This window comes from Cucurbitaria berberidis (assembly GCF_010015615.1).
Source record: "Cucurbitaria berberidis CBS 394.84 unplaced genomic scaffold K460scaffold_1, whole genome shotgun sequence".
In the NCBI taxonomy this organism is placed as follows: domain Eukaryota; kingdom Fungi; phylum Ascomycota; class Dothideomycetes; order Pleosporales; family Cucurbitariaceae; genus Cucurbitaria; species Cucurbitaria berberidis.
Window position 1 is genome coordinate 3038106 of NW_024468935.1, and position 26091 is coordinate 3064196.

Consider the following 26091-nt stretch of genomic DNA (forward strand, 5'->3'; position numbering starts at 1 on the left):
CTTTACAACACCCGGTCCATGCTTCAGAACCGTCAAGCACAGAGCAACTGCGTACTGCAGTCTGTCTCTGGGGGCATCATCTTCAGAGACAAAGCCTGCATCGTCGAGACAGAACTTGAACACTGAACAATGCCTAACATGGTGCCCAGGAGAGGCTCCTATTCTCGTGCTGCATCAGGTCAAGAAGATAAAGAGTGACTTGTATATTTATTCAGAGGTCCAGTAATGACAGCATTTCTCATCCTTCAACTTCTTCGATCCATCGACCTTGCAGACAAAAAGCCTCAGACTACTTTACTGGTCGTTCTGAGCCTTCCTCTCCTCCCACACACCCACAGCCTCCTCAGCAGCCTTGACGCCACTCAAGACCATGGCCCCAAATGTAGGGCCCATCCTATTGGCACCATCAACCTCACTAAGCTCCATGCCGCCCACAATCAAGCCCGGCACAATCTCGCGAGTTCGCTTGACGATGGCGTCTTCGGCAGTGCGCATATCGAGACCGCGCATGCCGCCGAGCTTGGAGAGCTGCTGCATTGAGACGAGGCGCTTAACTAAAGATTGAGTATGCAATCAGCGAGTGTTTTCACATGTAGCTTGTACATGAACCTAACGTACCACTGAAGGCGCCAAAGGGACCATCATGGCCGGTAGTCGAGATGATGAGCGGCGCGTTGATGGTATTGGGGTCCATGCAGGACTGGTCTGGTGAAGGTTGTTAGTAAGGCGACGAAGAAGCCAAAAAGCAGTGAGGCGATATACCATCATGATGCATGGAGACCAAAGTCCAGTTCGTAACGACACCCGCAATACGGACCGCGTTCGGATCCTGTGACGTAGGAGCCGGCCTCGTGATAAGATCTTCAACCGCCGTAGCATTGAACAGCTTCACGTTTGGGAACTGCAGTACCTTGCTCAACAGCGTACTCGTGAAGAGGGCGGCGTGCTTGACAACCACAAAGTCGCCCTCATCCTCATACGGCACGCCAAGCTCGTTCAGGAAGAGCTGAGCAGGTTTCCTCATTATCATGGCGGAGAACAGCTGGCCACCGAGCCAGGCGCCTCCGCCAGGGGCGACGCCCGCTTCAATGATAGCGATCTTGAGGTCGGGACGCTTGGATGCGAGCGTGTAGGCGGCGCTGAGGCCACAGGACCCAGCGCCGATAATGACGATGTCGGATTCAGCGTAGGTGTCAAGGTCGGTGAAGTAGCGGCGGGTCATAGCACGAGAGACCTGCGACTCGCGGATAGGAGCGAACGTGAACGTCTCCCAGTTGTTCTCAATCTCCGCGAGCGTCTTCGCCACGCCATTGGCTGAAGGCTTGACAGCGAGGTCTTTCTTGACGTTCACGCCGTTGTCAGTGCCATTGCGGTGGACATCAACGGGGATATCGAAGGTAGCGGCGGGAGGAGACATCTTTGGAGCCTTTTACAGAGGGTCGAAACCTATCATCTGTTAAGTTTGTCCTCACAGAGGGAGCAAGAATGGCATGATCCTTCCGCTGGTATTATCCAGGTCAAGTTGAAACCGTATAATCTCAGAACGAATCCAGTAGTCCTCCGTCCACCCCGCTATTCGCTTGCTAAAGAGCAACAGATAGCGTGATGGAAAGAAGGACTACTCGAAACGAACACCGGTTCATGCAGTATACTTAGCGTTAAAAGTACCTTGATAGCTTGAGGATAATTCCCGCGTGCAGAACATGTCTTGCATCGTGGTAGCCATACTTGAATAAGTTGGAGGATCTGGAAAAGGGTTAGCAAGTTCTCATCGTGATTTGGACTAGATGGATGAGTACGGATACTATAATCAAATTGGGCTTGTCGAACACTTGGAGTATGGTAGAAGAAGGAAGAGCTGGAGGGGTTTCAACGATGGTTAAATACCCCTCAGTCCGCACGTAATCATGATTAACCGTTGGGGCGGGGTAGCTATGGTTGACCCTGCGTTGAGCTGATCAAGACCCACTATATTCAACGCCGATGCATCCGTTAGCAAAGCTCCGATGATTTTGATTTGGGAAACTGATATGTAGAGCTCTAGCAAGTACCAGACGCAGTCCAGATAAAGTTCAATATGGGATCGGTGAAAGCGAGAGAGGTTGGCAACGTGTTGTTCCTGTTGATCTAGTAGTGGACAGATGATATACCATGTGGAGTACTCGTTGGCCTGTAAGCTATGATTCCAGGCTTCATAATGCTCTGGACATTCCTAGTATTCGCCACCCTCAAACACCACTCTACTACGCATTACCCAGCAGCTGAAAGCTTTACTGACTTGTCACGGAGTGCCAAGCTGCTCGAAAAACCAACGACCACCATCAGACTATACAATTTGTAAGAAATGCTTAGGACACTCAACCTAGTAGTCATTATTGGTAAGAGACTAGACTATGTTTACGCTCGCTGCGGGGCCTCAACGATGAGTTACAAAGGCAATAGCTGAGCAGAAACTTAAGATGTAGTGATGAATTTGTTTCAGGTAATATAGTCGGCATACATACCTTGTATAATGCATTGGCTACCCATTCCATGAGCTTGATGAGCGTCGTGGGGAAGAATAATCACACGCACAATAGCTGCAGAATCTGACACGCAGATGCCATGCATGGTACTGGTATCTCTGATGCGGATGATATCCACATACGATGCACACTAATTAGACGATTCGACGCCTCTCTTACATGTCTGGTCTAGTCGGGGCGTAGCTTGGGGTCCGAAAACAAAACCTGTACTTGTTTCGGCGGGAAGCCATGTTTCGGTAATCGAGTTGTCTGCCGAATGCCATCTCCGCACTATCTACTAGCCAATTGAGGCAAGACATGAACAGGGGAGGATGGCGCGGGTGTCAAAACGATCTGACGCGCGGATCAAACATTGTGGCACATCTTGAAACCAACCGCAAAGCAAACGGCAGGTAGTACAACAAAGGTGGTGGGGCGGGTTGAGGAACTGCCGCGTATCGAACGCGAGAGCGAAGTTCATATAATTGGAGCTTCGATAGTCGGTACGGCGTTGGCAAAGACTCGCAACTTGATAGGCTACCGCCGAGGCAGACTTGTGGTAACTACTGGCTGTGAGGTGTGGTTATTCGTCGCTGGAATATGAGTGAGGGGTCGCTCGTCCTGCTGTGTGCTTTGTGCTCGACATGTCGACGTTGGCGTATGGATAATGTTTGTTGCTCAAGCGGACAGATCCTGGTAGCGCGGATTTCTCCGGCACCGTTCGGCTGGATGAAACCTATCCTAGTTCCTTGCTATTCCCGCTCGTTTCAGAATCGAGGCCTGGTGAAATTGGACTTTGTAATCAGATGGGTGCACGAGGCCTGCGGTTGCACAGGAGATGCACAGGAAATGCACGTATATTGCAGCTGTCAGTGACTACAGTGACAGGTAAATGGTGCATTGACGGGGAGCACGTTGCTTAGACCAGGAACCGACGCTATAAGCTTCCTTTGTGTCATTGTGGTCAAGTCGTGCTACGAGATGGTGTTTGTGGTCCTAAGCTTTGCGGTGAGCATATTGCTCCTCCTTCAATCTCCCACGATGGCAGGCGTATGGACACGTGTATGCTGTCGAGCAATCTTGAGTTTGAAACGTGCTATTTAACGGTGGGCTGTGCTGGGTGGCCGAAGCAATCCACGGTGAGGGTCAAGTGACAGCTGGTCAGCATTTCGGTCGCGTACCTGCATAATGTCAAGCCTAAACTGTGCAGGCCAGATGACGGACATGGTGCTGATGGAGGCGGCGGTCGTGATTCGCAATTCCTCTCGTCTATTTAGAGATTTATCCTCATTTGGTCGGTGCTGAGCACTCTTACAGAGCAATAGAGGTTTGCCGCGCTTTCCTGAGGGTGGTCAGAACGAGCAATCTATTCCGTGTAGTGAGCTGTGCTACATGGTATCATCCATATCGCTGAAGACACGCCAGCTGAGTTGGACGATACGGGGGCGTCCTCTCGATAATAAGACCTTGAGGTTTGGTTATAGTCAAGCGCATGTAGGGGCATAGGGGCATTGATGCATCGACACCCGTCCGCGATCTTCAAGATGTGGAGGGCTTCTTGGCAGCCCCTTCACCCATGCACACACTGGCGTGGAGTAGTCGTTGGATGCGCAGGCCAGAGCCCGAAACGTAGGCTGGCCCTGCAGCTGACGACGTCTGTTTTGCGTGCTGTGAGAGGGCCTGTGTCTGGAGCTCCTAGGCCGTGTGTTGCTTTTTTCGAAGACAGCAGCCCCCCCAGCCCCCGTTGATGTCGTGATCTGGAATGATAGTGACCCCGGAAGAGCCCGTCCGCAAGGCTCTCAGCGCGCAGGATCAGCACTCGAGAACGCCACCTGCTAATAAGTCGTGTCCAGGTTGAGCAGGGGGTGGAGAGGAAGGGTGTGTGCCGCAATCGAGTGAACAGACCCTGGCGCAGAGAGAAAACTGGACCCCCCCAATCGACCCCTGCCATCCTCCTCTTGGTCTCCAACACCACCACCAAGAGGGGATGGCCGTGAAGCAGCTGTCGACCACTATCCTCTCCGTCTACGGCGACGACTCCTCGCCACGTCTCCCACTGTCGCCGTCTGCTGCGCTTGTTGCTCCTCTGCTAATGACGTCGAGCCGAGTCTCAAGTTGCACAGCAGATTAGTTTTACTTTGGCTCGCGCTGGGTCCGCTCAGACATTGGAACCGAACGGCCATTTTACCACTGCGCTCGAACCAGAGCCATCTCTTCAGTCTGCCCTGCGGCTCGCTGTCGACAGCCACCCCGCCAGTTCTCCCGCCCTGGGCCCTCGTTGTTGCGCTGCACCCCTACACAGCCCTGGAAGCAACATGGAATCACCTGGAGCCTACCCAGAGTCGCCGCTGGACCAGGACGACGTCGTGTATCCGTGCAAGGGATGTGGAGAGGTAGGAACACGCCCTATCACTACCATCAGCTTTGCTAATTCGAGTTCAGATTCTTGAGGAAGGAAAGGCCTTCGAGCTCGGTATGCATTTCTCATTGAGACATCAAGTCCCTCGCGCCTTGCGGACACGACACATCACCCGTTGAGTAGTACACTGACATTGGACAGCGGGAAACCGATGGCACATTGACTGCTTCCGTTGCAACACTTGCGGCACCCTCCTCGACTCGGATGCGAACCTGCTGCTCCTCGGCGATGGCTCCCTCATATGCAACAACTGCACATACAGCTGCAACCACTGCGGCAACAAGATAGAGGACCTGGCCATCTTGACGGGTGACCAGGCCTTCTGTGCCAATTGTTTCAGATGTCGAAACTGCAAGCGCAAGATCGAGAACCTGCGTTATGCTCGTACATCGCAGGGTATCTTTTGCATGTCTTGCCACGAGTCGCTCATGGCTCGACGGCGGAAGAAATCCAAGAAACCCCCAGCAGCAGTCGCGCCAAAAGTGGACAAGTCGTTGCCCGCCTTGCCTCCTCAAGCTGACCAGCCGCAAGCTACCTTCACTCCTGACGTTGACACCCCTTCGGATATCTTCTCAGAACCCGCTACGACCGACGTGTCTCCTAGACCACCACATTCAAGAAGGGGCGACTCGTCTTCCAACTTCAGGCCCGATCCCTCTCCCGTGGGAGAACGGCCACGAAGAGGTGCGTATCAATGCACTCGATCATGTTACTCGAATCATTGCTAAACAACATTACCACAGACAACACTACGCTCCCAGCCACAACATATAATAAGGACAACAACCACGTAGAGTCCTCCGACGCCGGCGACGACAGTGTCTTGCTCTCTTTCGCTCTTGATCCCAACCCTGCCCCCGGCCCTTCCCCGCTAGGTAGGCCGATTAGCAGATACAACGACCGAACAATGGGAGCCAACCAGGCAGCGGGAGGCGAGGGCAAGAGCGGGCGTGACTACTTCAACAGGCCTTCGACAGACCATAGAGAGAAGCTGAAGGAGAACCGCTCTCGCTCGGCTTCGAAAGAACGGCGGCCACCACACGATCCCCATATTGCCTACCAGGAGAAGGGCAGACAGCCGTCGGAGACGCTTGTCGATACGCTGAGGAAAAGAAAAGATGGTACCAACGATTCTCCTGCCCCGGAGCAGCGGTCGCGGAGTCAGCGTGCCTCCCCAGCCCCCTCCTCTGCAACGGAGCCTTTCAAGCTGCAAGATGTACCGAAGAACAAGAAGGCGGAGGCGAAGCGCAAGGATTCGGACGCAATGACACCTCCACAACAGCATAGCTCTCCAACGGTGGACATGTCAGCCCGGCTGAGCCGCCCTCTTGTGGAGCCCACCTTTACTTCTTCTCCGCCTACTGGAGTACAAGACTCGCCTGAGACGTCGGGATCTTCATTCAGCTCCAACCAGCGAGTAGAGCTACCCGCTCGCGGGGATTCGCTCAATGCCTCAGCACTGAAGCACTCGGGTTCCCACTCAAGAACCGAGAAGCCCATACCGTCGCCCACTACGCCAACCGTCAGCCATCCAGAGCGGACGTCTTCCACAACCGTGGCGGCCACACAGCTTAATGCAGGATTGGGTATCATCAACCCCGTAGATTCGCCGCCTTCTAAGAGCTTCTCGGATGTTCCAATTCCTGCACGTTCTGCTGGGAGACCTCCTCCGCCTTCCGCTGATACGTTCACGTCTCCTCGAGCTCCTCCACAGCCACCAGCACCCCAGCTACACAAGGCCAGCGAATCTACAAGCAGTGTCCAAAGTGATGCTTATCCCCCAGGTGGCCTTCCGCGGTATAGCCACCAGGGCGACTTCTCCATGGATGAAGACTTTGCGCGGCTGCTCGGCAATCAAGAAAGAGAGGAAAGAGAGGCTGGAGTATTTAGAAGAGTGTCCAACGCCGTCTCTAAGCACGGGCGTAGTTTTAGTGATCGTGGCTCGGTCACCTCGCGCGGCCACGGTCACAAGAAGTGGCCAACCAACGGCTCAATCGAAATTAGCAGTCCTACAGTCGCTTCACCTGATACGAGAGAGGAGAGCGTCAATCTACGAAATGAGCTACGCCGTGCGCAACAACGAATTGCGGAGCTCGAGGCCGAGAAAAACGGACTTCAAGAGTCCATGCACAGTGCTGCCGATATTAGACAAGCGAACACTGTCTTGAGAGAGAAGCGCAACACCATGGCTGTCTTGGACACACAGCGTGAGATGGTCATACGCGAATTGGAGATCATGACGGAACATCTCAAGCGTGCTAAAGACAGTAATGGCGCAATGGACATAAACCAGCTGAAGTCAGACATCCTTCGAGACTTTGCCAGTTCTTTGCACAAGCTTAAAGACCAGTTGGGGGGTCAAATAGAGGATCTGATCTCGAAAAGGGCCGAGCTCACCGATGAGATTTCGAACTTGATCCAGATGAAAGACAAAGGCTTCCAAGAATATGAGTCACTCACAGCAGCCAACGCGAGGCTGTCCTCTACGAATCGTGAGCTTGTGGACAGTATACAAAAGACGTTTCAAAATAACAAGAAGGGTGCACCGAATTTCGACGCTTCAGCAAACGGGCTGGGGATCTATAACGCACAACACAAGGGCGGCAAATCAGATATCTCCGTTGATGGGCCCGGAATACCTCACGAGCATTCTTTTGCCAATCTTCACGATGCCGATAGTGAAGCGACGCTCGCGCAGCCACAGGTCGTCAACATACGTAAGACTGGAAAGCCCACTAAGTTCTCGACCTGGAAGAAGGGTGGCCAAGCCATCACAAAGAACGTCACCAAAGGCTTCAAAGGAGCTTTCGGATCGGAGGCAAGACAAGAGGATTACAACATCAGAGTCATTGGAACACCATACGGCTCTGTGCACACACAGCCAGACATTGCGTCGATGTCGAGCTCCCTCAAGAGTAGGGAACAGGAGGTGGGGACGCCAAAAGGCTGGTTCACTGCGAAAGGTGGACCGGGTGGACGGCAACAACAACAACAGCCGGGCCGCTTCAAGCCGATGCAACACAACGACAGCAGCACCAACCTAGTCGCGGATGCTAGTACGGTTCTCTTTGGTTCGGACCTTACAGCTCGGTGCGAGTTTGAGAAGCAGATGATCCCCAGGATTGTCAGCCGGTGCATCGAGGAGGTTGAGTTGCGAGGTATGGACGTTGAGGGCATTTACCGCAAGAGTGGCGGCACTTCACAAGTCAACCAAGTGCGCGGCGGCTTTGAGGCTGATAATGATCATGACATTTCGGATCCTGATCTGGATATCCACGCAGTAACGTCGGCACTGAAGAATTACTTCCACAGACTGCCTGTACCGTTGATCACCTTCGCCGTGTACGACCAGTTCTTGGAAGCAGGCCGTACGTGCACACCCCTCCCGAAGACGTTACAATTGCTAATGATTTTGATAGAAATCGAAGATACCGAAGCGTTGTCTAAGGCGTTACTTGCCGCCATAAACGAGATTCCCAAGGCTCACCGCGACACCCTCCAATTCTTGGTGTTCCATCTATCGAGGGTAATACAGCACGCCAGCGAAAACTTGGTAAGCAACTTCAGGTACCGGAAACACATAGCGATTAACAAGTTCCTAGATGACTCCACTCAACCTTGCCGTCGTCTTCGCACCGACTATCATGCGACCCATGGACATTCAACGCGAACTCACCGACGTTCAGCAGCAGCGTGTTGCTGTCCAAGCTCTTTTGGAGAACTACAAAACAGTTTTCGGTGAAGATTAAAATGAGCAAGATGCTGCCATGGGCACTCTACTCATTTCATTACATCTGCAGAACCAGGTTATCCAATGGCCAGAAACGAGACGTTTGTCTTCCATGTGCGGTCATGTCCCTCACTTTATCGCAAAGAGGGTACTCCGGCCCTGGCGACTCGTTTGACACTTGTACAATCCGGACCTAGCCTACGTTGTTGATAGCAGGTCATGGAGATTAGAGAGGCCGGGGAGGAAGCGGGCTGATTCGGATGTGCAGTCTTGAAGTACACTAGACGCGTTCTTCAACCTTGTGGGTTCGAATTTGTGATCTTCGACATGTTTGCCTCTTTAGCGGGCGTTCTGGTTTTAATGAGAAGGCGGCTCCTGGCAATTCTTGACTTTCTTGTACTATACGTCTTTCTATCTAGCTTTGGATGTTGTTCATTCCAGAACTGTCAGACGTATGATGGACGATAAACTGTCATTATGCCCTTGAGGGTCTACCCACTAATAACTTGATTGAGTATCAGCTGCGAAGTAGCTGTGAATGGATTCCATTTCCAGCATTGAATTCGTGCATGATCGTGATGGAAGCTATCCACTTTTCCATGGTGTTGGATGCTCTGGCCGGCTCAGCATGCATGACGTAGCTCACTAAACGCTAAGCGAGCAAACATGTGAGGGAGCCTGCTTCGCGCGTCCCCGACATCACAAGATTGCCCTTTGTCTACGTGATTACCTCTTGTTCATCACTGATCTGCATCAAGCGCGCTACTCAGCCATCTTTACTTCTTCGCGCATCTCAACAGAGAAACTCACCAGCTCGAATTTCTCAATAACGAAGCTACATAGTCACCATGTCGTACGCGGATATTGCTGCCAAGGGCCCGAAGCAGAGCCCCGAGGATGTAAGTATCTCAAGACAGAGTTGAGTTCAGCTCAAGCTAACCATGCAACAGGCGTAAGTCAATTTTTTCAATTCTTGGAATTCTTGGTGTCAAAGCGACGTGTTTGCGGTCGCGCTCCACAACTGGGCCAATCTTTCGGCTCACCGCTTCACCAAGCTCTCGCATCTTAGGCTTCAACACAACCTAGCAGAGCATACACATACTAACATGGAGTCACAGTCGCGCGCCCGCCCAAGTGGAGGTAGAGCACTCTGACGAGAGCGTGCATTCTCTGATCGACGTTGATAGCCCGCATATCTCGTCGGTGCCCTCCGACTACGAGTCACAATCTGTTAAGACCGATACGCAAGCTGAGCGCATCGAGCGAGAAGAAGAGATCAAGGAGACGGCGAAGGACCTCAAGCACAAGGCTGCCGCCAAGGCACAGTCGGCCAAGGACAAGGCGAGGAGGAATGCTGATAACCCGGTCGTAATAAGCAACGCCGTTGGCCTTGCACTCGTTGGTGGCATCCTTGGAATTGGCGCATACAGGAAGTATGTGCGCGGAGAGTTGACCGGCAAGGTTGTCGCGGCCTGGGCCGGTGTTGTTGGGCTTTTCGCGGTCGGAGATTACTACGTCAGCCAGTAAGTAGACGCTAAAGATCTGACAGCGGAAACTGCGAGACTAACAAACACAGGTACTTCTTCAAGCGCAACCCGCCGAAGTAGATAGCGCCCTCCCGGGACGCTTATGTCGATCCGTTCCATTACTCCTCTCTCGGCTTCTCCACGACTGATCTGCGATAGATGGTGGATTGCTGGATATGATTGATCGAATCGTCTCATTTCTTTTCTGGCGGTAGTACTACAGCAAGCATAGGCCTCTCTAGTCGGTTCAAACTCGGGATGTGTTGCCTTGGACGGGCCCGCTTCTGTATATATGAGATTCACGTTGCAACAATACCCATTCAGATAACACTTCCTAAAGCGCTTTTAGGAGAGCCGAGATGTTCCACTGCTCTATCGTGCGTGTAAAAACACTTCGTAGATACTAAACTTACTTTCCAGGCCGGCTCTTTGAGATAGCTGCTTGCCGGATATGGCAGTTACGATCGCCCGCGAGCTGGCGACACGTGATGACGCTAATCCCTGCTCTTCCCGCTTAGAAATGCAGGTCCGAGGATCGCGGTCCGAACTTTTTGACATCACGACAATTGCGCCGTCAGCGCCCGCCTTGACCCTCCCTCTCATCTTTTTAGTCTTTCCTTATCGTTCAGCATCATGTTCCGAGCAGTCCCACGGCTAATTGCACGCCCAGCCTTGGGCGCCACTCGTCCGCCATGCTTTGCGCCTGCGAGACGGTACATCAGCACAGCTCCACCAACACAGAAGTCGAGAAGCTGGAAAAGCCTAGTTGCGCGGTTAGGCGCTGCTGGCGCAGTAATATACTACTACAATACTACGGAGATCTTTGCAGGAGAGCCTAGACGTACGTCCGAAAGATGACAGAATGCAGCAACGAGAACATGGGCGACTAACACCATCTCTAGATCCCATACAGCCAGTTGCAGAAACTGACGCAGAATCCGAACTTCTCCCCACCATCGACTCCATCTCCGAAGAGCGCCAGAAGCGGAGAGCAGTACAGGCGCAACTCGAGGCCCAAAAACAAAAACAACAAGAGGAAAACGCTAGAGCACAACAAAACGCGGCGCCAAAAGATGGTGCAGAGGGTGGCATGGGAGGACTCGAGGAAGAGGCCGATCAGCAGGGCGCCTTTAACCCGGAGACAGGAGAGATCAATTGGGATTGCCCGTGTCTGGGAGGAATGGCGGACGGACCTTGTGGCAATGAGTTCAAGGCGGCATTCAGCTGCTTTGTGTATTCCCAGGAGGAGCCCAAGGGGATGGAATGTATCGATAAGTTCAAGTACGTTTACCCGACAGAACGCAGAAGACAAACTAGGGGCTTTTGAAGCGAGATTTAGGCCAGTGCTAACTGGAGAACAGGGACATGCAGAACTGCTTCCGTAAATACCCCGAAGTCTACGGCTCAGAACTCGATTCAGACGCCGATGATGAAGACGACATGACGGCCGATCTCGCCATTCCCTCAGACTCCTCTCCGACGCCTGCTCCATCACCATCACCATCACAAAAAGATGACCAAGCAACCTCCACCCAAGGGAAGCTATCCGGCGAGCAACACTCCTCAGTTGGAAAGAAGCTAGATCTGGTACCCGATGATTACAAGCCAGAGGCTAAGAGTGAGGTATCAGTCAATGAGAGCGCGAAGTCGGTGCCGAAGGCAGCGTTTGATACGAGGGAGGCGAACACCAAGGCTTCGGAGAGGAAATAAGCAATTAGAGGGAAAATAGGGGAGAGGAAGGACGCGATATGGAGGACGACAGAAAGATAACGACGTGGACAAGGTGCGCCACCAAAGCATGTTGTGAATGTACTATATCAGCTCGATTTGCATGTCTGGAGCATGAGGAAAAAACATTTAGGAGCGTATGGGCCGGTCAAGTCTCTTCTTCTTCTACTGTACTTAGGGACTGTATAACACATGTTTCAAAAAGATCGCATACACGACATCTACTTGGAATCCTTAATGTTGTTCTAACAAGTCCCTACAAGTCCCTATCGAGCTCGACCGACGATTTCTTACATTCTGGATGAGAGATAGAGAACGATAGAGAGCTCGTTGTCACTTGATAGGCAATAAACGATATGCAAAATGATGATGATACAGTCTCATTGAAGGAAACTACTATACAGCAGGAGCCTCGTCTCTCGTCGCACAATCAATCAAATCCACACATAGATGGGAATCTAGAAGTGAGCCTAATAATTATCTAGCAACAAGAAAGTTGCTGGCTGCGCCAAGGTCAGATCCAGATGAGCAACTAAGCCAAGTCTGTGATGGAAGAGAGAAGAACACAAAAGACGCCACCAAAAACACCAATTCAATCCGGCACCATTCATTTCTTAGGAAAGCGTGCATCCCGTCTCCGCAGACGCACGCGTGGGAGGTTGCAAATCGTACGCGATGTCCGCGATGAGAGAAGACTCCTAGATCTCCAACTTGGCGTAGCCCTCTGCATCTTCGGCGATGGGCTGAACAGCTGCTGCGTCCTCGTCGTCGCGCTGCTGCACACCACTAATGCTCTCCTCGCCCTTGCCAACGCCAAACATTCTCATCGCTTCTGTAAGCGCTTGCACTGCATCCTCATTGCTCAGGCTCCCTGGTAAGCCCTGTCCTCCAAGGTTCGCGCTGATCTTCTTGGTGGCATCTTCCATCGCGCGCACTCTCCTCTGGAAGTTGAGGCGGTCCATGAATAGCTGTTGACGGCGACGCTGTAGATCCCGACGCTCAGCAGAGAGAAGCTTCTCAAAATCGTTGAAGTGAGCGAGTTTGAGCTGCAGTTTTTGGAGTTGAAGGTTTACGGAGCCCGAGACGAGGCGTGTGATGTGTCTCTCTTCGTGTGAGGCGAGGGCGGCCGAACGAGCTGCTGAGAGCGCAAACGGCAAGGTAACTAGGGGGTTGCTATCTCCTGATGAGGTTGCAGTCGAATCCCTGGTAGCTACGGCTGTGGAGTCCGCTGCGGTATCCACTTCCATGGCATCTTCTCCCTCTGGCTTGACATCCGAAGCGGATGCGGTAGGTGTAGACTTTTCGCCCTCCTTTTCTTTGCCCTTTTCTGAGGGTGCGGTGGGAGCCTTGTTGATTTTGTCTTGGAGTATGCGCTTCATTTCGCCAACGCTACGCCCTGAAGCGACTGCGGCTTCGGTGACATTTGCGGGAGCGAGGCCGGCTAGGAAGCTGACGACACTTAGGATGGGGTTATCTGCGTGATGAATGGGCACGCGACCTTCGCTGAGGTACTCGAGATCGCGGAGGAACTTTTTCGAGGGAGCTGCAGATTGCGACTCAGGTAGGTCCGCCTCGATGTACTTGTCCTCAATCTCAAGCTGCAGGAACTTCATCACACACTGCTCGCGTGTCTTCGTCTGAACGTGATCCGCAACGCGGTTCCAATCATCGTCGAACTCCTCGAGACCTTCAAGGAGAAGCAACGTCTCCTCTTCTGTCCATTTTTCTTCGGCTTCAGCCACTGCTGAATACTCTGGGTTCGAGATCTTGGTGAAATCTGCCGACGATGTGCCAGAGGGAAAGTTGCCCTCGACGAAACATCTTGGACACAGATCGCGCTTCAATCCACCTACACTCTTCGTTTGTCCAGGTTGCTCAGAAGGCTTCGTCTCGTGGAAATGTACGCGCGTGCACTCGACACCACAGCTGAAGCAGTTGATGACCTTGAGAGGGTCCTTGGCAGCAGCTTCGAGGTCCTTGACGTCCGCTGAGCCACCATTCGCCGCACCTTCACCGTTGGCGGCCTTTTCCTTGGGTTCCGCCGATGCCTCCTTGCCGTTCGCCTCGTAGATGTTTCGTCCAGCTAATGACTTCGTCTCGCTCTTAGCGGTTGGCTGCAGGCTCGCAGCGCGGTCGGTGCCCGCATGCTGCTTTCCGTCTGTGACCTTTGATCCAGGACCTGGTTGGAAGGGTTGCAGTCCTCGAGGAGTATCTACAGTAACGCGGAAGTGGCCGGTAAATGGCGGGCCAATGTTCGATGGGCGTTCCTGAGGATCGACCTGCATAGTTGGTTAGCCGCGATTCAATTTACAAGATGCTCACAAGTCAATGTACCTGGTAGTTGATCAGACCCCACTGCTCTAAGAATGCGTGCACGCGCATGATTGCGCAAACGTCTCCCGCGAGATTCCTTCTACAGGCCGTGACTGTGAGGTACTCGGAGGGGTTCAGGCGGTACGTGTTGATCATGAAGTCGCGGTAGTCACGGTATATAGCCGGCGTCTTGCTGCGATTGCGGCCATTAAAGAACTCTGGCAGGGCCTTGCGCTCACGGTAGTCAATATAGCGCATGTCGAACCATGTCGCGTAGCTCGGAATGATGGTCGCATAGGTTTGGGTGACGAAGTGTGAGCGCGCAGCAGACTGTAGGTCAGCTTTTGCCTGTGCCTCGGGGTCCACGACCTCAGCGCCCTCGCCGTCTTTTTCTTTCTTCGCATCGTCGACGCCACCCATCTCCTCGTCTTCCTGGCCGTCGGCATCCTCAGCTTCGGGTCGCGGGCCGTCCGGGGCATCCAGCGGATTGTCTGATACGGGAGCAGGTGTGTTTGTGGAGGGTTCATGTGAAGACTCCTTGATGGCTGCGTCGTCAAACATGCTTGTATCTATGAGGTCGTTTGGTAAGCCTTGATTGAGCGAATGAGGAGTAGCCATTGATGCTAATAGCTCTTCGAGACTGGGCAGGCCCCCATCTCCATAGAAATCGGCAAAATCCATAGTATTGACGCGATTAGGGATGGGGTGAGTGAGTAGAGCGGCACAACGTACCTTGATCGAGCGCATTGGTGTCTGTAGCACCTTCTCCAGCGAGCGTCGGGTCCTGCGCGGATGCGCTTGTAGTCGCGTTGTCGGCCATAGCTTCTTCGACGGTACTTGTTCAGTGAGTGCTCACGAACACTGGCGATGCGACGGGGCTGGCAGGGCGCGATGGGGCACCACAATGGGAGAGCACACGGAGCGCGAACGGGAGGCGTTGTTGCGCGATGCCGGGTCGTTCTGGCAGAAATACGGCGGTGGTGAATGGCGCAAACGAATGTGGGGATGAGGGGGATGCGATGGGTGGTAGTCGGTAGTCGCGTCTGAACTTCGCGATGCTCTCAGACGCCCAGCCAGCCCAGCGCAAAAGTCCGCCTAGGGAGCTTCATCACGTGATGTGACTTTGGATTTCCCCGAACGCAGGCTGAGGCTAGCGCCGGTTAACCAACCTGGTCAAACCGAGGTCGTCGTTCTCCGCGTTTTTGGATGTAGTTTTACTTGTCTACTGCTGTACGGGCGCACTCTTTTGCACCTCTGAAGTCGACAATTGTACTTCTTCTGAGCGTCTCCTTCACCTCAACCCATCATGTTCTCCGCGACACGCACCTCAGTCCTCCGAACTGTGCGGACGCAGCTGCGGCAATCGCAACCCACCGCAGTCCCACACTACTCCGCCTTCGCACGATGGGCGTCTACGCTCGCCGTCCTCGAACAGAAAGATGGGAAGCTCAATCCAGCATCACTCTCCGCCATCACAGCAGGGACCAAGCTTGGAGGCTCGATAACAGCTTTCTTGGCCGGAAGTGGGGTCAAGTCGGTCGCAGACGAGGCAGCAAAGGCAAAGGGCATTGAGAAGATAATATACGTCGACAATGCAGCATACGACAAGGTCAGCAGCTTCCAATGGCTATACCGAATATAGAGATTGACTGTATCGTGACAGGGTCTTCCCGAGAACTTCGCGCCACTCTTGGTCGAGAACATCAAGAAGGGTGGATACACACACATTGTTGCAGGACACTCAGCCTTCGGGAAGAACATAATGCCACGCGTTGCAGCACTCCTAGACAGCCAACAGATTTCAGACATTACCGGCATTGAGAGCGAGGACAGTAAGGCGGGCACTGCTCGGAAACTGAACCATAGTACTGACATGTAACAGCATTCGTCCGGCCCATCTACGCCGGAAACGCCATCGCGACCGTCCAATCATCCGACAGCACAAAGATCATCACCGTCCGAGGAACCGCTTTCCCAGTACCAGAGACTGAGGGTGGATCTGCGACGGTTGAAGAAGGCATCGACCCCAAAGCCGAGGCTCTATCAGAATGGGTTTCCGAAGACCTCGCCAAATCTGACCGCCCCGATCTCGGCTCTGCAGATAAGGTCGTGTCTGGCGGACGTGGCCTGAAGTCAAAGGAGGAGTTCGACAGGGTCATCACTCCTCTGGCAGATGCCCTCGGTGCAGCTATTGGTGCTTCACGGGCAGCAGTCGACAGTGGCTTTGCGGACAACAGTTTGCAGGTTGGTCAGACTGGAAAGAATGTTGCGCCGCAACTCTACCTGTGTGCTGGTATCTCTGGTGCCATCCAGCATTTGGCGGGTATGAAGGACAGCAAGGTCATTGCGGCCATCAACAAGGACCCCGATGCGCCTATCTTCCAGGTTGCCGATGTCGGTCTAGTTGGTGATCTGTTTGACAAGGTCCCTGAGCTTACTGAGAAGCTAAAGTCGCAATGAACCAAGTGCCGCCTTTAATGCTTATATTGTAAATACTTTAGAATGAAACCAAGTCAAACGTAGGCACAAGAGCCGTATGCAAGTATAATTCCAGCTCAGCCTGAATATCTGCAAAACTCTCCAGTCCTTGAATGCAATCCCTTGCAAGCATCCAAGCATTTCCGGGCTTGACCTCGAAAGGCTTGGCGCTCGTCAATGGCTACAAGCTCTTGAAGATCGACGCTAACATACACGCGTTTCCCCACGCGCCAACATGCACCTGCATCTGACAGCTGCACGAGACTTCCGTAGCCAAATGCGTCCATGATAGATATAACACAAGTATAGATCTGATTCACCATCGCCCCGAACTACATCGTCTCTCTTCTCCACAGCGCTATTCTCTTTCTTCTTTGATACCTAGGTATGCTCATCCCCACTATGCTGTTTCCGGAGTAGGCTCGATTGCTCAGCGCTCAGTCAACATTACGCATATCGCAACCTAGAGACCTTCACATCCCCATGTCTCCTTTTTGATATACCAACCTGAAATCATTCACGTCCTTGTGTAGAACGATGTCTGTCGCCTCATAGAGCTCACGATGGTGCGCGAAGAGCTGCAGGAGCCGGAGAAGCCGCCACCATTCGATGGCAGTGATGCCACTAGAAGAGTTCAGGAAGAGCATCAGAGCGGGATCAAGAAACTAGATGAGAGTTTGAGCAGGAAAGGCAAGAGGTCGTGGGCCGTATGGAAGCGGTGGAAAGAGGGAGAGGAGAGTGATTGGTGGTTTGCTAGCACGGGGATCCCGTAAGTACAATATCTTGAATGTATTTGAGGACATTTATCAAGTTCGGTCGGATCGATTCTGATTTTGCTGCAGACTTTTGGCTGCTACTCTCGGTCCGCTGGCTAATGTTAGCTCTATTGCTGCGCTGGTGACGAGCTGGAGGCAGACGAACTATGTCAATGGGGTTCATGTGCCGGATTTCGATGGCGTGCCGTATACAGATCCACGGTGGTAAGTCCAATATTTTCTACCAAGGGACAACACTCAAGCCATAGGTCGGGAAGCTCCATGTGTGCTTGGCCTCATGGTAGTTCACAGCTCGTTGATCATGACTGCAAGACATCAATTTCTTACAACATCCAGCTTGGTCGTGTGATTTGCTAATATATCACAGGTGCTACTGGATCAATGTAGCGTCCCTAATATGCGGTTTCCTAGGCAATATCTTTCTCTTACTCAACTTTACCCAACGAATCCGATATATCGTTGCCCTCCCAGCCTCCATCATCTTCTGGTATCTCTCGTCTGGCTTTCTGATAGCTATCACTGTATGCATGGAAATGTATGATCCGCCGAACCGTCCTCAAGAAGGCTGTAAGTATCTATATCCCAAAGTGGCGCGGAGTACTCCAGCCTACATGATTTTGGGACTCAATCGGCATCTTGACATTAGACATATTCACTAACATACTATTCAGATACCCAAGGTTTCTGGTACGCCATCGCGGCGGCAACGTTTTACACCATCTGCTCGATGATATTGATGTTCAACATGCTCGGCTACTTTTTGGGACATTACCCAGAAAACTTTGCGTTGAGTGACAGTCAGCGCACGCTTATTCTTCAAACTATGGCATTCTTCATCTGGCTAGGTGGCGGCGCTGCACTGTTTTCGAAGATCGAACGAGATGCAGGCGAGGATGCCTGGGGTTTCAGCGACGGGGTAAGTAATTGACCCAGCCTGGTGACTAGCTTAGTCGACTGCAGAGGTCAAGCGATCTCTCAGTTGTTAACTTGAACCTGGGTATTGTTCCAAGACTAATGGTGAGTAGCTCTACTTCTGCGACGTAACCATCTTGACGGTCGGATTTGGAGATCTCGTCCCTACTACCGATGTAGCCCGAGGCATCGTCTTCCCCTACTCAGTCGGCGGCATCATAACTCTCGCCCTCATTGTCTCCTCACTCTACAAAGCCGTCCGAGAGCTCGGAGAAGAGAAGATTGTGCAAAAGCACGTCGACCGCATGCGCGAACGAGCCCTTGAGCGAACTGTGACCAACAGCTTCGACTTCCGCCACCGCGAACACGAAGCTCACCGCCTTATTAGGAGGCGAACGCTTGGATTCCCGCGAATCAGCGCTCCCACTGAACTTAGACCGTATAGGACGGCAATGGACGAGCCAATGCGACATATACCCTCGTTCCCCCGTGGGTTCCCAGAAGCACTTAAGAGACGCAGGGAGCCCAAACTCATTCTACTGAAAGAAGAGAAGGACCGGTTCGAAGCAATGCGCCAGATCCAAGCTGGTTCTAAGAAATTCAGGCGATGGATGGCGCTCATGTGGTCCGTTGCTACTTTTTCTACGCTATGGTGCGTGGGAGCCATAGTGTTCTGGCAAGCGGAAAAAGAAACCCAGGCGATGACCTACTTCCAGGCACTGTACTTTTGCTACATCAGCCTTCTCACTATTGGTTACGGGGACCTCGCACCAAAGTCTAACGCAGGACGTTGCTTCTTTGTTATATGGAGTCTAATCGCCGTACCCACGATGACGATCCTAGTCTCGGATCTGGGTGATACGGTGGTGTTCAAGTTCAAGAAATGGAGTGATCAAGTCGCAGATTTCACGGTATTGCCTAAAGAAGGTATGTTTATTTGTTTCAGGACGTTCTAGAGGCCTCTGAGACCCCTCCAAAAGAAGCAGTTGCTAACTTTTCACGGGCATCTGGCGATCATTTCTTGACAAACACCCATGGTTGCTCTACTGGCTACAGCGCCGGATTGAGACCAGAGCGGCCAAGAAGCGACTAAAGAAAGGCTTCGACACAATAGATCCGCGAACTGAAACGACTGCAGTCACTCCCGATCCTACCGATCGAGATGTCGAGGACTCTGAAGTAGCAGCCGATGTGGAGTCGACTGTGAACCCAACAATAGTGACGCTCGCTGCAGAAGCCGAGCAAGATTTGACAAGATTACCATCACATGCTTCGCTTTCCAGACGATTGGCAATTAGCATCAAGAAAGTCTCGATCGACTTTCGACTATCAGAGCCAAAACGGTATTCGTACGAAGAGTGGGTTGAATTCACCCGCTTGATTCGTCTTACCACTCCCGAACGCCTCAATCATTATCTAGGCACTGTTACTGCTGAAAATGAGGATGAGAATGAAGAGGGATTGGTAAATTGGGACTGGATCGGCGACGACAGTCCGATGATGTCAACGATGAGCGAGAGTGAGTGGCTACTTGAGAGGCTGTGTGAGAGTCTGGTGAGGCTTGAGAAGAGGAAAGAGATGGCTTGTGATCAGCAGGATATTATCGCCATGAGGGTAATGCAAACTAGGGTAGCTGATGCTCCCATACAGCCGGCAGCCATGGAACCGACTTGAGTATTGAAGATAATGGCCCTGCGGATACCGGTCGATTTTTACACAAACGGAGCCCTCTTCCTATCGCCTGTTTAGGATTTGTGAAGAGGCCTATGCAATCCACTAGCCGCTACAGCTTACCAACTGATGTTCTCAGGATGGCAGAATATGTGGTGCTTGGTACATTCAGCTAGCAACACCAGTTCGTCTCAATCAAACGAAACATGGACGTCCTTGATGGTTTGGCCTGGTAGAATGAAAGGAAGAAACTCATAGGTTGGAAGAAGCATGACGAGGCATCATGGCTTGTACCAAGCTACTGAGAAGGCAGGATGAGAATGAAGGACAGGTCCCTATACCCGACTATCAGGCCATAACAACACTTCAGCACGGGTTCCATCAGTGCAGGAGTACTCGCGCGGATTGTAACATGCTACGTCAGATGGAAGTGTTGTTGAGCAGTGAGAACTAGCCGTAAAGATACTCCCGGTCATTTAGTGCCTTATCTGGAAGTTTGTATCTACGTTTTGTAAGAGGCAATTGAACCACAAACCCTTCTTCGTTGTGGGAAGTATCGCATCTCAAGTTCCCTTCCACCATAGTCGGCTACCTTTAGGTCGTCTTACAATTCGCGGGTGGGAGGACCCCAAAACACCGAAACTCATCATGAGTTTAGAATTCAACCATTCATGGCCTCAGGCTCTCTCGCATGATTGAGGTAGGGGTAAGTTGCTGGTAGTTTATGGGCTTGGCCATACTTTTAACCAAAAAGGGAAAGAATCTAACAGTTTTTCTTTTCTTTTCGCAAGGCAACAGGATTCGAGATATTCAAGGAAATGAGCCATTGGGAGCGCTTCCATCGCAAAAGACGGTCAGTGTGCGGGCCGTCCGGTCACACAATGCTGACATCTCACCTCTCTGTCGTGCCATCATGATTATGACTCAGAAAGACTTAGATGACAAGCTTGATCTTGTGGTGATTCGCTATGGACGAAAAGTGCGGAATGCCGGGTACCCCATACGGCGATACCCCTTTCAGCTCGCAAGTAGTCGCTCGTTTAGGAACAACATTGACGAAGCGAGGCTAGGCGCAGCTAGCGCATATTACCCGTGTCTACGGGTGTCTTGCTTCTTCTAAGCGACACATGCCATGATGCAATTAGGCAATGACCTTGGCTGCATTCTAGAAAAGTCACCGCGATTTCCGCTTTCGCGCTGAAATTGCGAGTTTGGACTTGGCCGCGTGCCGTATACAAGTCGCTCTCTGATACGAAGTACGGTGCAGCCGACAGGGGTCAAACGTACTTCAACTTTCAGGCACCAACTTTTGTACCCATTTCAACGCCACAATTCTTCCCTTCATCCCAGCGAACATCTGTAATATTCAAGGAGTTCTTCTTTTCTCTGGATTTTGATTTTACATGGCAGCCATGAGTACCTTCAGCGAGGGCAAACCGCCGCCGCCACCTGCCACCACCGCTGGGGCGGAGACTGCTGCACTCGATCCTCAAATCCTCAAAGCTGGAATTTCCGAGCACGACCAACTTGTTGATCTGGCGGAGGAGAAGACGGGCAAGCATGCGAAGACGAAGGAAGTCCCTCAGGCTGGCTTGAAGAACTACTTCGTAAGTAGTTGGCGCGTTCTTGTTGGTGTAAACCCATTGTTAACTTATGTTGATTAGCGTGTCCTTTCTTATGGTACCAAGTTTGATTTCTTCCTGATGGGGTTGTGTTGCCTTACATCAATCGGATCTGGCATTGCTATGCCACTGATGAATATCGTCTTTGGTATGCTCTAATCGTCCAAGGTGGAAGCTACATTACTGATTCTCCCCAGGCCAATTGGTCGGCAACTTCACAGGCTACTTTTTACCTGGAAATACAGTCACGAAACATGAGTTTCAGGCGGAAATCAACAGACTGGCGCTGTTCATTGTCTATCTATTCATTGCGAAGTTTGTAATGTCTTACATTTCCCTGGTTAGTATGCATCAACGCTTCGCTTTCAAGAACGCTGACATAGCCTTAACAGCTCACTGTCCGCATCAGCGGTCTGCGAATATCTTCTGCTCTGCGCCTAGCATACCTTCGAGCCTTGTTCGCCCAGCCAGTCAGCGTGATCGATACCGTCAGTCCTGGCAAGGTCTCTACTCGCATTACAACTTCCTCAAACACCATTCAGGTCGGCATATCTCAGCATCTTGCTATGCTGGTCCAGGCCCTTACATATGTAATTGGGATGTACGTCGTAGCCTTTATCAAAGGCTGGCTGCTTACACTAGTTGCTTCGGCGTCGCTTCCGTTTATTCTGATCATCTACGGACTCCTTGTCCCACCTCTCATTACGATGCATAAAATCACCGAGAAACACCACGATGATGCTTCAGCCATGGCTTTCGAGATGTTCTCCTCCGTCCGCATCGTAGTTGCATTTGGCGCAGAGGCTAAGCTAGCAAGACAGCACGAACATATGTTGGACATGGCTGCTAAGAATTCGAGGCGAGTCGCGCCTTTGATGGGCTTGATGATGGCGCCGTCGATGATAAGCATGTATGGAACGTTCGCTATTACCTTCTGGTTTGGCATCAAGCAGTATACCGAAGGCAAAATTCCTGACGTCGGCGTGATTACCGTCGTACTCTTTTCTGTCATGAGTAAGTGTCCACACACAACAGGCATGTAAGATATACACTGACTTATCTCGTTTCTTACAGTGGCTGTAATGTACATTGGCCGGTTGACGAATCCTATTTTCGCCATAGTGAAAGCCGCCACTGCCGCCACCGAATTATTCGTAACCATCGACGCCCCCACCCCAGATACATCTGGCTTGAAGGAGCCTGACATCACCGCCGATGCCGACATTACATTTCAGAATGTGGCATTCTCGTACCCGAGTAGGCCCAACGTTCAGATCCTGGAGGGACTTGACCTGAAGCTAGAAGCTGGAAAAGTGACCGCGATTGTTGGGCCGTCTGGGTCTGGAAAGTCCACCATTGTCGGACTCGTTCAGAGGTGGTATGATCTTCTCGGAACAACTGCCGCAGCGACAACGCCCAATGAGCCCACACCCACAGCGGCAGCTGATTTATCTGTCAAGAAGGAGGAGAAGCCCAAAAAGTCCAAATGGTTTGGAAACGGTACCTCAAAGGATAAGGGAAAGGTTGACAAAGACGCCACCAAGAAGGCTACTGACTATGCCAAGAAGGATGAAGAGAAGGTTGATCTTGGGCCAAATACTTGTACCGGCACTATTAGAGTTGGGGGGACGAATCTTCATGATGTCGACCTGAAGTGGTGGCGTTCACAAATCGGCCTTGTCCAGCAAGAACCTTTCCTTTTCAACGACACACTATACAGTAAGTTCCCTTGTGCGAATTTCACGTGGGACATACGCTGACTTCGTCCTTTCACTTTCAGACAACGTTGCCTACGGCCTCTGTGGGACACGTTACGAGGATCTGCCCAAAGAGGAAAAAATGAAGATGGTGGAAGAAGCATGTCGCGAGGCTTACGCTGAAGAGTTCATCTCGCGATTACCCCAAGGCTATGAGACTCTTGTCGGTGAGAGCGGAATCAAACTCTCTGGAGGCCAACGTCAACGTATCGCTATTGCGAGGAGTATCGTCAAGCAGCCGCCTATACTCATCTTAGATGAGGCTACGAGCGCTATCGATGTGCGAACGGAGCGTATCGTTCAACAGGCGCTTGATCGTGTGTCGAAGAATCGCACAACCATCGTCATCGCCCATCGCCTTTCTACTATCCAGCGAGCGGATAAGATCGTCGTGCTACGGCAGGGCAAGCTAATCGAACAAGGCACTCACGACGAGCTGCTGAAGATCGAGGCTGGCGTTTACCACGGTTTAGTCCACGCCCAAGAACTCGTAATGGAAGCCGAAGAACACGATACCAAAGACTCCACCCTCGAGAGAACCAAGACAGCCGAAGATGAAGAATCTGATGCCCATGAGCGCGGCAGTCGGAGTTCAGAGAAAGAAGAAGAATACAAGGACCAAGGTCTACTCCGTAGCTTCGGTCGCCTACTCACCGAACAGCGTCATCACTGGGTTCTGTACATCATCGCAGCCCTTGGTGTGCTGGGCGGTGGTGCCGTGTATCCACTACAAGCCTACCTTTTTGCCAGCCTAATCAACGTCTTCACACTCACCGGCGACGAGCTTGTCCGCAAAGGCAACTTCTGGGCAGGCATGTTCGGTATACTAGCTGCTAGTGTCGGAGTAGCGTACTTTGTCCTCGGTGTTGCATCGCATCTAATATCGGTCGCGGTGACGCGGACTTATCGACAAGAATACTTGGACAATATGATCAGGAAGCGTATTTCATTCTTTGATGATCAGGGCCACAGTCCTGGGTCTCTGACGTCAAGGCTGAGTACAGACTGCGTACAGCTCCAACAGCTCATGTCGACGGAGATGTCCTTTGCGCTTATTGCTCTTGTCAATTTGGTCGGTTCGATCATCATTGCATTCGTGTATGGCTGGAAACTTTCGCTCGTCTGTGTCTGCTCTGCAATGCCGCTCATCCTCGTTGCTGGATATGTACGTATGCGGTTGGAGGTGCAGTTTGAGAAAGACAACGCCAAAGTGTTCGAGAACAGCAGCCAGTTTGCTGCAGAGGCCGTCGGCGCTTTCCGTACGGTCCTCAGTCTCATCATGGAAGACACCATCGGCGATCGCTATCAAACTTTGCTCCAGGGCCAAGTCAAACAGGCCTTTGCAAGTGCAAAGTACGGCACTCTCGTCTTTGCAGCAAGTGATAGTATCGAGCTAGCATGCATGGCGCTCGCATTTTGGTACGGCGGTACTCTTCTCGCATCGCGCGAATACGGCCTCGTCGACTTCATGGTCGTCTACATGGCCGCCATTCAAGGTGCTATTGCGGCAGGAATGTGGTTCTCCGTTGCCCCCAGCATGGCTCAGGCAACTGGCGCAGCGAATCGAATCATTAGTATGCGACCGCCCCAGAACGCTCTTTCGCCCTCATACCCACCTTTATACGACTCGTCCGAGGGTGTGGGTATCGATTTCCAAAATGTTTACTTCTCCTACAAATCCCGCGAAGTTCCCGTCCTCTCCAACCTCAACATCAAGGTTCTACCCGGCCAGTTCGCCGCCCTGGTAGGCGCTAGTAAGTACACCCTTAATATTCAAACTGCATGTGAGACATACACTGACGTCGTACCTCTTCTACTTTAGGTGGATGCGGCAAGTCCACCACGATCAGCCTACTAGAGCGTTTCTATGACGCAGATTCTGGTCATATTCTGTACAACGGCCAGGACATTACGTCCCTCGACCCATCAGAATACAGAAAGCAAATCGCGCTCGTTAGCCAAGAGCCCACGCTGTACGAAGGAAGTATCACCGAGAACGTGGCACTAAGCGTGGAGACTGCAACGGATGAGGACATCAAGCAAGCGTGCCGCGACGCGCAGATCCACGACTTCATCGCTTCGCTTCCAGATGGCTACGCTACGCGCCTCGGACCAAAAGGCATGAGCTTATCTGGTGGGCAGAAGCAGCGCCTTTCTCTTGCACGGGCACTGTTGCGCAAACCCAAGTTGTTGCTGCTAGACGAAGCGACTAGCTCACTAGACTCGGAGTCCGAGAAGCTCGTACAAGAGGCTATTGAACGCGCTGCCGGGGAAGGGGGCAGAACGGTTCTGGCTGTCGCGCACAGGCTTGCTACGATTCAAAAAGCTGATGTTATTTTTGTGTTGGGGAGTGGGACGGTGTTGGAAAGTGGTGATCACCAGACGCTTTTGAGGAAAAGGGGCGTTTACTGGCAGATGGTAAGCTTCTTCTCATCTTTATCATTCGTGTTTGATATACGTGCTAACGAATTCGGTTGCAGTGTCAAGCTCAAGCTCTGGACCGATAGCGCACGTAGGTGGCTTCACGCAGCAGCTGGATAACTACTTCTTTTCACACGCTGGCATGCATAGTCATGCAAAAAGTACTACACACCTCCTCTTCCATTTCTGTCAATGTTTCACCTTCTCACCCAGCAAAGCGAATCTTTGCTTGTC

At 52.0% G+C, this 26091-nt stretch overlaps 8 protein-coding genes across 8 annotated transcripts; 6 read left to right on the top strand and 2 right to left on the bottom strand.

Moving 5' to 3' along the window:
* Positions 1–86: 86 nt before the first annotated feature.
* On the bottom strand, positions 87–1746 carry K460DRAFT_361476 (Thi4-domain-containing protein). The gene is made up of 3 exons (XM_040932466.1): positions 763–1746; positions 619–705; positions 87–554 (listed from the first exon to the last, which is right to left on the bottom strand). The coding sequence occupies exons 1-3, from the start codon at positions 1415–1417 to the stop codon at positions 295–297; spliced, it is 1002 nt and encodes a 333-aa protein (XP_040793278.1). The 5' UTR covers positions 1418–1746; the 3' UTR covers positions 87–294.
* Positions 1747–4819: 3073 nt separating this feature from the next.
* K460DRAFT_350735 (RhoGAP-domain-containing protein) lies at positions 4820–8672 on the top strand (the record flags this gene model as incomplete). Its single annotated transcript, XM_040931524.1, has 6 exons — positions 4820–4897; positions 4947–4977; positions 5065–5607; positions 5667–8291; positions 8343–8476; positions 8526–8672. The coding sequence occupies 6 exons, from the start codon at positions 4820–4822 to the stop codon at positions 8670–8672; spliced, it is 3558 nt and encodes a 1185-aa protein (XP_040793279.1).
* Positions 8673–9377: 705 nt separating this feature from the next.
* Positions 9378–10537, top strand: K460DRAFT_361479 (uncharacterized protein). Its single transcript, XM_040932467.1, has 4 exons — positions 9378–9552; positions 9604–9605; positions 9772–10176; positions 10230–10537. Exons 1-4 carry the CDS (start codon positions 9502–9504, stop codon positions 10258–10260), a joined length of 489 nt encoding a protein of 162 aa, XP_040793280.1. The 5' UTR covers positions 9378–9501; the 3' UTR covers positions 10261–10537.
* Positions 10538–10737: 200 nt separating this feature from the next.
* K460DRAFT_361480 (uncharacterized protein) lies at positions 10738–12126 on the top strand. Its single transcript, XM_040932468.1, has 3 exons — positions 10738–11020; positions 11082–11460; positions 11541–12126. The coding sequence occupies exons 1-3, from the start codon at positions 10813–10815 to the stop codon at positions 11887–11889; spliced, it is 936 nt and encodes a 311-aa protein (XP_040793281.1). The 5' UTR covers positions 10738–10812; the 3' UTR covers positions 11890–12126.
* Positions 12127–12605: 479 nt separating this feature from the next.
* K460DRAFT_274313 (SWIRM-domain-containing protein) lies at positions 12606–15040 on the bottom strand (the record flags this gene model as incomplete). The annotated part of the gene is made up of 3 exons (XM_040927948.1): positions 12606–14186; positions 14242–14789; positions 14953–15040. The coding sequence occupies 3 exons, from the start codon at positions 15038–15040 to the stop codon at positions 12606–12608; spliced, it is 2217 nt and encodes a 738-aa protein (XP_040793282.1).
* A 354-nt stretch (positions 15041–15394) lies between these two features.
* K460DRAFT_302056 (electron transfer flavo protein-like protein subunit alpha) lies at positions 15395–16791 on the top strand. The gene is made up of 3 exons (XM_040929893.1): positions 15395–15829; positions 15884–16052; positions 16103–16791. The coding sequence occupies exons 1-3, from the start codon at positions 15527–15529 to the stop codon at positions 16678–16680; spliced, it is 1050 nt and encodes a 349-aa protein (XP_040793283.1). The 5' UTR covers positions 15395–15526; the 3' UTR covers positions 16681–16791.
* A 470-nt stretch (positions 16792–17261) lies between these two features.
* On the top strand, positions 17262–20060 carry K460DRAFT_372886 (potassium channel-like protein; the record flags this gene model as incomplete). The annotated part of the gene is made up of 7 exons (XM_040934541.1): positions 17262–17467; positions 17541–17678; positions 17842–18041; positions 18146–18390; positions 18500–19297; positions 19443–20000; positions 20037–20060. 7 exons carry the CDS (start codon positions 17262–17264, stop codon positions 20058–20060), a joined length of 2169 nt encoding a protein of 722 aa, XP_040793284.1.
* A 1267-nt stretch (positions 20061–21327) lies between these two features.
* On the top strand, positions 21328–26066 carry K460DRAFT_302057 (P-loop containing nucleoside triphosphate hydrolase protein). Its single transcript, XM_040929894.1, has 9 exons — positions 21328–21664; positions 21722–21827; positions 21877–22019; positions 22072–22693; positions 22754–23133; positions 23203–23398; positions 23460–25190; positions 25259–25854; positions 25917–26066. The coding sequence occupies exons 1-9, from the start codon at positions 21461–21463 to the stop codon at positions 25941–25943; spliced, it is 4005 nt and encodes a 1334-aa protein (XP_040793285.1). The 5' UTR covers positions 21328–21460; the 3' UTR covers positions 25944–26066.
* The last annotated feature ends 25 nt before the right edge of the window (positions 26067–26091 follow it).